General features: G+C 33.8%; 1 protein-coding gene across 4 annotated transcripts in view; it reads right to left on the reverse strand.

Annotated features, from left to right (window-relative positions):
• LOC106869618 (neuronal acetylcholine receptor subunit alpha-5) overlaps window positions 1–12,500 on the reverse strand; it is a 499,717-nt gene that overhangs the window by 90,026 nt on the left and 397,191 nt on the right. For all 4 annotated transcript variants that reach the window (XM_052968838.2, XM_089353862.1, XM_052968840.2 and 1 more), the window contains 2 exons: window positions 8,345–8,389; window positions 3,177–3,286 (listed from right to left, as the gene is read on the reverse strand). In XM_052968838.2, the coding sequence (XP_052824798.1) occupies window positions 3,177–3,286; window positions 8,345–8,389 (155 nt within the window). The remainder of the gene's footprint in view (window positions 1–3,176; window positions 3,287–8,344; window positions 8,390–12,500) is intronic.

The following is a 12,500-nucleotide window of genomic DNA, read 5'->3' on the forward strand; positions in this document are numbered from 1 at the left end:
ACCAGAAGTTAATATCAAATTGAACGCTTTAGTCTCTTAACAACATTAAAAATGTTACAAATGTGGCGAGAAAATATATTTCAGGATACGCCTGTTATTGTATTATATAATATTGAGGGATGTAATAAATAGTAAATCCAGGAAGGAAATGAATCGACAGCTAAATAAAACGAAAGAAATATTGTTTAAATAAATATTTGTCTTCCATATCTGCCATTCCACTACCGTGGCATAACAATGCAGCCGGGTATACTGCATTTCCTGTTGAGACAAATGGTAAGATAATATAGTATGGATTCTAGACTACATATTACGAATCGGTACTTGAACTCTAATGTCAACGACATGATCAGAAAGCAATAAAGTATGGGATGTAATATAATTAGCCGTGTCGTGTTTTGTTTCTGTCATAAAAATCTCGTGGTCAATGTTGTTAATAATAAATGAAATCTTTAGAAACATGAATTTAGTTGTTTCAATCCCGCTAGTAAGTACCTATGTCATTGAGCTATGCAAATGAAATGATTTGATGTTGGTACCAGTAGCATTGACATTTTTAAAGCATTGGCTTAAATGAGACGCCCAAATTTAACCAGTTTGTCACGAGCTTTTCACTCCTTATAAGAAACCAGTTTCTGCATTGTGAAAAAATACTAAGAAATAAAACGGAATTATCTCTCTCTCTCTCTCTCTCTCTCTCTCTCTCTCTCTCTATATATATATATATATATATATATATATATATATATATATATATATATATATATACACACACATATATGTAGTTATACGTGTGTGTATATATATGTATCTATATATGTACGTATATCCCTTATAATGGATATATATATATATATATATATATTGCTGTATTTAGGGATGGCCATGTTGCTAATGAAAACACACGCTCTATATATTTGGTGTTCACTTGCTTTAGCTTTATTTTATATTAATTGTATTTCGGACAGAGTTCTTTCTGTGAACTCATCAGTGGCCCTTTGCTTTCTTGTTTCCTTTTTGTGTCACTCCTTCCTAACTATCTGCCATTTTGTATTCCTGTTGTATATGTTTTTATTTGCGCATCTATAAATCCCTGTGAGTGTCTATGTTTAGTAAGTGTTTGTGTGGAAATGTGTATGGGACCTGTATTATCAGTATCCCCTGTTTATTCACGTTCGTTTATTTTACTTTTATTTTATTCATTTGTTTTATCTACTTACTTTTTTCATTTCTTTCTTTTTTTGGTATTAATTTGATTTAATTTAGTTTATATTCTGTTTATGTATATAATTATTTAATTCCATTTATTCATCTGTCTATTGTATAAGTTTCCCGTTATTAGTTTATGGGGATCTTATTCTGTCATAGCTTTGGTTGTGGGGGAGGGGTACTAGTGTTCCGTTGTAACTCTAATAGTAGCTCCTAATTTCTTTCCCATTTCTAACAAAACTGTCCGATGAAAGGGAACGTGAAACTTCGAGTAACAGTTTTTTGTGATATTTCTGCTGCTTTTAAATAAAATATATATATATATATATATATATATATATATATATATATATATATATATTCAGCCACACTTAAGTGGCAATATACTACACTTTATCGTGCAGTTACTGTTAATACTTCATTTAGAGAATTAACATTGCTTATATATATATATATATATATATATATATATATATATATATATATATATATATATATATATATATACATATATATATATATATATATATATATATATATATATATATATATATATATAGATGGATGAATGTTTTGTATACCATCTCTGAAGAGCACAGCGTTACATAATCGGAACCCCTAGAGCAAAACCGATTAATGAGGTCGCGGTCGTAGGATCGTGGTTTCGATTTCCAGACCGGGCGTTGTGAGTGTTTATTGAGCGAAAATACATAAAGTTCCACGAGGCTCCGGCAGGAGATGGTAGTGAACCTTGCTGTACTCTTTCACCACAACTTTCTCTCTCTTTCTTCCTGTTTCTGTTGTACCTGTATTTCAAAGAGCCAGCCTGCCACACTCTCTGCCACGCTGAATCTCTCTGAGAGTTCCATGTCTGTGGAGGGCTCAGCCACTTGCACGTTAATTTCACGAGCACGTTGTTCCGTTGACCGCATCAACTGGAACACTCGTCGTCGTAACCGAAGCAGCGCCAACCGAAATAGCTCAATGGCTGAGCAGTTAGCAAACGGCTGTTTCTACGACTAAATTATGGCTTTAGCAGAATTGATCTCGACTATCAACGTGTATCTGTTATTGCTATAAACTCATTGTTATTGTGAGATCACAGAATTACAGTTTGACTGAATGTGTTGTACCAGGAAAAACCGGATTTATATTGATGAAAATTATTGAACTTGATTTTTCAAGGTATAAGCGTACTCAATTTTATTGTAATAGCTATTTTGACTTCCAGTATTTTCTGCAAAGCGAATGGCTGTTGGTGAATTGTGGTTTAAAATATTGATATGAACAGCGTAGAAATATCCAACAATATTGACGATATAATGACCTTTAATAAATAATACAGTCTTTCCTCTGATAACACTAAAACTATGACACTCGCATTTCTTTACTTCTAAAATATAAAGAACCCTGCTTTGTCAAAATAAGTCAATCTTAGTCAAGTAAATTAATTTAGCTCTCAGTCTAGACCGGATGAAGCGAAATTCATAGACGAAGTCATTTGACACGACTTGCGCTTCAAGATCGTGAGTCGAATACCTCTATCACTAAGCCACGCTTTGAAACTTCGACGAAAATATTTTGACAAATTAAATTTAAATGTTGAAGTGAATCTAACGGTTTTTTATGTGTTTTAAATTGGCTTATAAACACCTTCCACGCTGAAATTGTATTTATATAATTCATATATAGTAACCCTTGCTTCTGCTACTAAAACTATAACATCTCGGGTCAGAAAACAAGAATTAAGGCACATTATAGAAAAGCACTTAGACCAGAAAATCCAGTAGCCCAGTGTTTTCTTTTGTATTAGTGCTTATGATGATTTCTCTGGATTAAATAGAAGACTGATGCGTGTGGGGGAGACCTATTGAGGGGCCGACACTTATCGGCTCAGACAAATTACAAATTTTATAGAAAAATATATTTTAAAGTTAACTCTGAAAGCTCAAAGTAATTATGCTTACGAATTGCCTAAAAGAAGTTGTGGAGTCCAAACTTTATCTGTTGGTAAGACGAGATGTTTCAATCCACCGTAACGGTCAGGTGCCCATTTTAGTTGGTGGTCTGTCCAATCCTACGAAAAAGAAATATATATTAAATGGAATATTTCATATTGATTAATTAGATGATGATGATGATGATGATGATATAAGTGTGGTAGATAGGCTGGATCGTTAGATGGTCGTAAAAGGACTTGCGGTATTTCTACCAGCTCTTCACCTTCTGACTTCAGATCACGCCTAAGTTAACTTTGCTTTTCTTTCCTCTGGAATCGATAAAAATCAAGTGCTAAGTGTAGTCATGTAGGGGGATGGATTGTATCAACTAAGGCCCTCCCCCTAAAACTCGTGGCCTTGTGCTTAAATCAGAAACTATTGTGATATTTTCTAGTATTTTAATAATCCTTTCTAATATAGACACCAGAACTAAAATTTGTGCTGAGATGGGTGTGTTGGTCACATCGATACCAGTACTTGACTGGTACTTAATTTATCGATCCCGAAAGGATGAAAGGCAAAGTCGACCTCAGTAGATTTTGAACTTAGGACGTAAAGATGACCTAAACATTTTGCCCGGCGTTCTAACGATTCTGCCAGCTCGCCGCCTAGCGTTTCAATAATGATTTAAAAGGGCGTCGAGCTGGTAGAATCGTTAACACGCCGGGCGAAACGCTTAGCGGTATTTCGTCTGACGTTACGTTCAAATTCCGCCGAGGTTGACTTCGCCTTTCACCCTTTCAGGGTCGATTAAATAAGTACTAGTTACGCACTTGAATCGATGTAATCGAATTAATCCCTTTGTCTGTCCTTGTTTGTCCCCTCTATTTTTAGCACCCTGTAGGCCATAAAGAAATAAATAATGATTCAAATTTTGGTACAAGGCCAGCAAGATCAAGAGAGTGGCTGAATCGATTACTTTACCCCAGTGCTCAACCGGTACTTATCTTCTCGACCCCGAAAGGATGAAAAGCCAAGTCGACCTCGGCGGAATTTGAACTAACAACGCAAAGACGGACGAAATGCCGTTAAGCCTTTTCCCGGCGTGCAAACAATTCTGCTAGCTTGCCGCCTCCTAGCATTGTAAGAATGATCTTCAAACATGAGAACATTTTTAAAAGAGAAAAAAAATCACTTGTTACCATTGACCATACTACTTTAGGTAAGAGAAATATTTGATATCGTATATTTGCATGCTATGAATGACGAACCGGAAATCTAAATCAAACATCAAGGAAATATTCAACAGAAAGAAAACATCCTTAAAGTGCATATCATCAAGAATTTTAGCTTAAATATTAAGATATTTCTCACATATGTGATATGCAGTTGTTTCAAACTAGAGCCGTTGAATTTCATTATGCTGTTTAATTCGGTGCCCGACATACATTCTGTTTTATTGAATTTTATTTGCAATGGAATATTTTTAGACAAGATTTATGCAGCAAAGTTATTTACCTATCTTTTATCTTTATAGTTTACTTTTTTAACCCACAAAGCTCTAGGATTTACGCTTCCATAACATGGACTGCTGAGCAAATTTTATGAAAATGAGACTACCATGCATACATAAAAAAAAACAAAGAGTAGTTAAAATGCCTTCTTAGTATATAACGGTGGCAAGTTTTACATCATATGAATAGTCATTAGTTAAACTATTAGTCCTCTTGCATTCTGGGAAGTATCGGAGCATTTGAATGACATTAGACCCCAACAAACGCCCATAAATTAAATGCATCTATCTGGGCCACGACCGTGGGCTGTCGACCTGTGCCTGGTGGCTACGATTGTGACTCGTCGAGCTTTATGTGTTAAGTCATTAGACTACAGTCATGCTGGATCACTGCCGTGAAGAATTTTAAGTCGAACGAACCGGCTCCAGTACTTATACTATCGCATTTTTTTTTTTGCCGAAATGTTAAGTTACGAGGACATAAACAAAAAACCACTGATTGTGATGCGGCAGTGGGAGAAAAAACACATACGCAAAACACACACATATACGACAAGCTTCTTTCAGTTTCCGTCTACCAAATGCACTCACAAGGCATTGGCCGGCCCGAGGCTGTAGTAGAAGCCTTAGGTGCCGCGAGGTGGAACTGAATCTGGAAACATGGGATTGGGTAGCAAGCTTCTTACCACACATACAGTTAAATAAAAGATTAAAACCAAGATCGGGATATTAAATTGACGATATTTTACATTTACGTTGTATCAGTTGAAACATATTATTGCACGACTTGGTGTTCTTTTTTTTCTTATACTACCTTATTACAGTATATGGTTTAGTCGAAAATATTCGAATAACCTTTTTTGTGGTACTATCTATCGGATTGTGAACGAAAGGCTTCAACCAGTAAATGATTTAATACTTCTAATGTACGTGAGAAAACAATCCATAAGCATAGAATTAAACCCTTAACGAAATTGACACTGATGCATTTACCAATTATTTTATTTCTTATAGGACAACTCATGAAGGAATTTAAACCAAAATCCTACAAAATATTAAAAGTATGCCCTACTTGGAGTAAATAATACTATATTGAAGAATATTGTTCGATCTGGCAGTGATCTTTTAACAATGTAGCAACTAAAGGGTAATATGTATTCTCTACTGTATTAATTACCAAGTAATTATAAAGTGATAATCCTTAACAGTGTCAAAAATTGAACGATCTTTTATATTTTCTTTCCAATGCAATATTTAGTTTGCTTAGAACACAATCCATTTTAAACAACAATTATTAGAAAACAGGCCTGGCATAGTTTTGTTTCCTCGACAATGATTACGAATATAATAACGCCTTCCTTTTATTAAATAATTTTCTCGTGATAAAAATTTTCCATAGTCTGGTAAGAGACGGTACTTCCAACTTTTATTACTGGAGGACTGGATTTCATTTTCTAAATTTACTATAGAACAGAGTTTAATAAAGTGTCAAAAGCGACGCATTATTTCCGACAGCTTTCCGCCATTATTATCACCACGATAATGCAAACTTTTATTGAAATAACTTTATATTAAGGATTTTTATGCCACTTAATAAATTGCATTACATATTATTAGAAGATTTTCTACGGTATTCAGATATTCAAAGATTTTCAAGAGTTATCGATTGTAAAAGCAAAGTTGGTATTGATTTGAACTTTCTCCCTCGTTCAGGTAATTTATGAGATATGTTTCGGTATTTCAGCTAGTATGATTATTTTATTTTGAAGGAAGAATTTCAATGTTAAAAGTGAAAGTGAAAGTGAAAGATAGAATGTTTTGAAAACAAGCACAAATAACGAGAAAATTATTCATTGTTTTCATACATTTACTACTTAAACAAGAAAAGAATTTGGTAGAAATAAAATATGTATATATTAGTAACTATAGAATAGTAAGGAATAAGTATATTAGACTACATATATTTTTATCCTGTAGTACACTGCAATATATCATTTTCCTCATCACGCATCCAACACTTGCCACCACTTAGCTTAATTGAAGCGATTGTCCAGCATCTTATATTGTTCCAGCAACACGTCAACTGTTGCAGTCGCAGTTATCGTATTTCGCCTAAAGAGCACAACCCAGTAAATTATTACCTTGCATTCACAGATTGCAGTACATCTTATCTACGCAAGAGCCGTAATAAGTAAATTAGATACCTTCAAATATTCTGTGGTAGTTTGTGATGCATTAGGAAATAAGAAAATGCAGGCATTGCCGTCTGTTAATTTTAGATATCAGGATTATCCGTTTATGAACTTCCTTTAATCTACACTCTATTTTAACAGCGGTGAATTCTCTCCTAATATCTTCTGACACCTACTCAATAAAAATGTGAGGCTACCTGTTAGTTTCCAAATACGATTTCTTAATCTTGAAACGACATAACATAAGACTATCTAATTTATTTTCATAAAAATTATGGTATATCCACATTGCATTCATTTAACACTTTGCAGTATCAAACTACTGATAAAATACACATTGAATATAAAAGTTGGTACACAACTCATCTTATTTCAGCATTCATCAGAAAATTGAAATGTGTGGTATACCTATTTGAAATACTAATTTAGTCATAAGATCATTCGACAGAAAATAGCAAGACCTGGAATAATTTATTTACTTACAAAAAAAGCAATGGTTATATACAAAAATTACATTTGATGTAATTGTATAATTCTCCAGCGTTTATGAATTTTTACTCTGCTTTTTAAAGCTGTGTGTATCAATTATGTAACGGATCTAATGATTTTCATGCTGATAGTACATCTCAAGTGTTTAAATAGTAAAACGGAGCTACTTTGGAAAGTTCTACATAGCAGTACACAGGAAGTTGTTATTTCAGAATAAAGGCTTTAAATTATATTTTGACCCTCAAACAGTTTGAGTTGAAATCTTGCAGGGATGGTCTCCTAGCATCTATCAAATACGTACCAGTCATTCACTGCTTAATACTATTGACTCTTCACTTTCACTTTGCATATTTCTACTGATATGAGAACTCATTATTCTCCTAATTATAATCTGTGAGAACACCTGTTTATTTGCCGTTTTCTTATATAATTTTTGTATGTCTATTAATACAGCGACTCCATTTTTTCTGCTGTACTTCTCAGAGGAATCAATTTAAGTGATTCTATCAACGAAATATCAGGAATTTACTAAGGTAGATGGAAATAGTCTAGTCAAAAGAAAATCACAATCATCAGTTCAATATCATTCCAATCAGGGTTATCAGTAAACAACAATACATAATGTACAGACACAGAATTCCTGTCTCGAAAACAAAGATTACAGTATATTTACTTATATCTCATATATCTAAACACAATGATGTATTTAAAACGCCTTGTACGTAAAAGACAAACTGTCTTTAGCATTAAATTATTTTCCATTTAAAGATATCAGCCTTCTGAGATGAAAAGAACGGCGCTTAGAAAAACAGATATAAAAAGAAATCTGTAGGAAGTTTATATTTAGTTACTCTCCTATGATGTCACCTAGTTATCACCGATAAAATTATTTCTTTTTAGTTCAATTAGAGGAGTTGTCTACTACCTCATTCTCTTCATTATATAGGAAGATTTTTTTTTTTTAATTATAGAAGAAACAGAAAGCACAACTATTTACTAACCAGATGTAAATATCCCATGATTCTCATCGTTTGTTCTTTCTCGTCCTGAAAATATAGGCAAAATGTAAAATAAAAATGACTGTAAACAAGAGAGGAGTGTTTCTTTTCTGATATATGTTATAGAAATAAAGGTGAAACAAAATCTGATTTCACTATCTCACTGCATATTAATTCACTACAAGAAGATGAATAAGAAAAGATTAAAAAAAAATTTTAACCAGTAACTGTTTGTCTTAAAAGTATTTTATAAATTTTATATTATAGTACCAGGCAGATTGTCTACAAGCAGTTGTATTCTTGTTATCAGTGACATGGAGAATTTCTGATTTAAGTGCAACAAATATAAAAAAATAGGTTTGACTATGTTATTCAAAATATAGAAATTCTAACTTTACCACGTTTCTTGCAGACAGCTACAACACATAGTGTCACATATATTTCTCTCTCACACACACATTCTCACAATTATGCATATATATATATATATATATATATATATATATATATATATATATATATATATATATATATATATATATATATATATATATATATATATATATATATATATATATATATACGAAGTATGGGGGTTTAGTTCACAGGTGATCTAAACGGTTACGTGCGCTAGGTAAGTACTGTAACAGATTACTAGGGCTTCAATGTTATAGATGAGACGGTAGTTATGGAGCCATTGCAGATTTCCGATGCAGCGGATATATAATTGTTAATCAAGACAGCAAACACTAAGGCAAGTTAATCATCTCAAGCCGTATAAAATATTATTATAGGAAACGACTTGGATGTTTGCCTTGCCTTAATATTTTCTGTCCTGTTTAACCATTATATATATATATATATACATATATATATATATATATATATATATATATATATATATATATATATATATATATATATATATATATACATTACAGCACAGCTGCAGACACTCCAATCACCCATAGTCTATCACCAATAAGATGGTTCAAAATATAACTCACTCCACGCATTCTTATTTTCTGCCGACGGCATGATTTTCCAGAACAACTCTCAGTACTATACCAACATTCTTTACAAGATTGGATTTAACGAAGAAATAACACAAATCTTTTCTACTGCCCTACTGAACAACCGAGGCTAACCACTTAACTACTCCTTCAAAGTCACCTGATATAAAATTCCTTTAACTTATGGATGACGACGATCATTGCTAGACACTTCTCCCTTCTACAACAGCATTTTTACATTACCAATAGTAATTTTAAATCTTTAATAGGAACACAAGAGAACTATCATACTCTACCACCCAACTTCTTAGCGCAGACCATTGTATATTCTAACATCGATAAATATAACTGACTTGGAATAAACTCTGATAGCCTTGACAGGAAAACCAATAGAGCCTGCAAAATAATACTATGTTCTTTGAAGTCATACGGCCCCAATAGATATATCGTATGTAAAGGAAATGAAAAAAACAAATTTTCCCAGCATCTGCTTCATTGCCAATGAGATCACGATTTCATTTAACTAGGACAATGGAGCGAATCGCCACTTAAATCCTTTGCTATGTTTGGCAACTTCGCGAACACCACACCCTATATAAGCAACATGTCATTACACAATCAGTCCTACAGTATTATGGTAGTGACAGACTCTGTAATTTATGTACAGTAAAAAACTTTCACATTATATTTGTGCACAAACCACTACTCAGCAAAATATCCGAACTCATCACCACCTGTATGCCTAAGATGTCTAAACATCTACATCAATCTACATAGGTCGTTAAGCTGCAATTTTAGCACCATCCACTTAACCATGCAGAAACAATTACTCTTTAACAGCGTGCAATTTCCACAACACATTACAGACACTCGTCAACCACAGTGACTAACGTAACAGGAACACGATGCTCTATGTATTGCCTGCACAAATACAAAATGTCTACAATCACGCTAAGCGTTACGATCATTCAACTGTACCGTACCACGTATATCTATAAAAAGACATAAAAATACACGACACATCACATCCAGACACACACACGTATACACACTCACCAAACGGTACATGGACACAAAGGAAAATATAAATAAATGCGTGCATATTCGTAACACATCTATATAGACTGAATACACAGACCGTATTAGCATACACAAACTGCACAAATACTTATGTATCGACTTCAATATGATAGCAACTCACAATCACAAGTTTATACACAAATACGCATACATTAGCTAACACTATAACCTTCTTCTCGCTCAGACTCATAACATTGCAAACCCACACAGGTGCGTGCATACGACCCATACAACATATAATCTTCACACAAACACATGCATATAGATACATGGAGGTACATACGGACAGTCTCATGCACATATGAAATTGATTTCCCGGTTTTGTTCACGTTCGCAAATATGCAGATTCAAGCAAACTATTGCAAACTCAACATAGGACTACACCAACTATTCCCCTATACCCCCCCCCACACCACATCGCACCACACTACATGACACCACCAACACACGCGCATGCATATACATGGGGGTGCTTGCAACAACATTGACCAGAAATCCAAGCGCATATATTTTGACAATACAAAACACATGTACTTACGCATGTACGCGCATATTCTATGCCACACGCCTAGCGCGCACACAATATGCTTAAGCGTACAAAGTATGACATGGCATCATAAAATAAACTGTTTAATTATAATCACACACTTCAATCACCACTCACAGACTTACAAATACAAAAGAGCGAATACAGAGCACATCCGATGTCTGTAATATGTAACTTTTACGAAAATCACCCCTACAAGGCTCCAACTAGACCGTCCTTTAAAATTCACTTCCACATATATAATGTTATTGCGCGCACATTTGATAGTAATCGAAGAAGTAGTAGAATTTTAAACAATAAGTACTGTGGTTTGAATTGATATTCGAAAGCTCATGAATGTTCTGCTTTCGTATAATAGCAGAGCAATGATTAACACCACTAAACAAGAGTATTATATATATGAATTACTGTATTGAGATAGAGTGTTGGAAAATAATAATTTGTAAATATATGTATTTGCATACGTTTAATAAGCAATTAACTTCGCTGTGTAAATAGATTCCGCTTTTAAACCCCAGCATCTATATTCAGAGTGAAGAGAAGGACACCTCGACTTGTCTCAACTAGGCACTACATCTCGATAGGCAATGCTAATGCCATCTTGTGAACAGAAAGAAAATTTAAGGACCCAAAGAGACACAGATCATCAAAGGGGTTGGCGGTACTATACCACAAATTATCGAGGATACGATGTTCTAAAATGACTTCTTTTAATCGTTTGCATATCAGTTTATTTGCTTTTGGTGTGTTTTAAATAAAGTGCTGCAGGTGATGGAGCATCAACAAATTGGAACTATATATATTTAGGCAAAAGCGTGGCTATATATATTGCATTTATCTCCCATCACCACTTGATAACCTGTGTTAGTTTGTTTTCGTTTACATAAAGTTGAAGTTCAGCAAAGGAGGCGATAGAATTATCCAAGATTTACTGGGGACAACTTGTGCGACTACAACCCACATGGCGGAGCCCCAACATGGCCGCCATTTAATGACTAAAGCAAGTAAAAGATAAAGATGAAAGATATATCTGGTTACTGAGAGCAAGTGATTATATACATATGACAAAATTCTGACGGAAACGTGAGCCATCTTGTTTGCAGCAGAGATGCATATTCCAATTATTAACCAATAAAAAGAAATATTTAGTGGAATATTAAATGTAATCGGGCAATAATTAAATGCGAATGTAGTAATTATGTTATGAACACTAACAAAAATACTGAGGTATTTAGATTTTAACCTTATGCTCACTGCTACTGTGGTGTCAATTTACACAGAACATACCTAGTGATTTAGAGTACACATTTTTACATGGTAACCTGTGTTATAATCTAACATTGTTTGTGACTGTTCTTTTAAGTAGTATATATGATGACATTTCATCTGAAAGCGGGGATGAAAAATTCCCTTGGATTGTCTCAGGGAGCGAAGTAAAACATCTTATTTACTGAAAGTTCTATGTCGACGGATGGGTAACGATGAGTACAGACCGAACCAGTCAAAATGTGCAGCCAGT

This window comes from Octopus bimaculoides, chromosome 6 (genome assembly GCF_046866305.1).
Source record: "Octopus bimaculoides isolate indiv1 chromosome 6, ASM4686630v1, whole genome shotgun sequence".
Taxonomy (NCBI): Eukaryota; Metazoa; Mollusca; class Cephalopoda; order Octopoda; family Octopodidae; genus Octopus; species Octopus bimaculoides.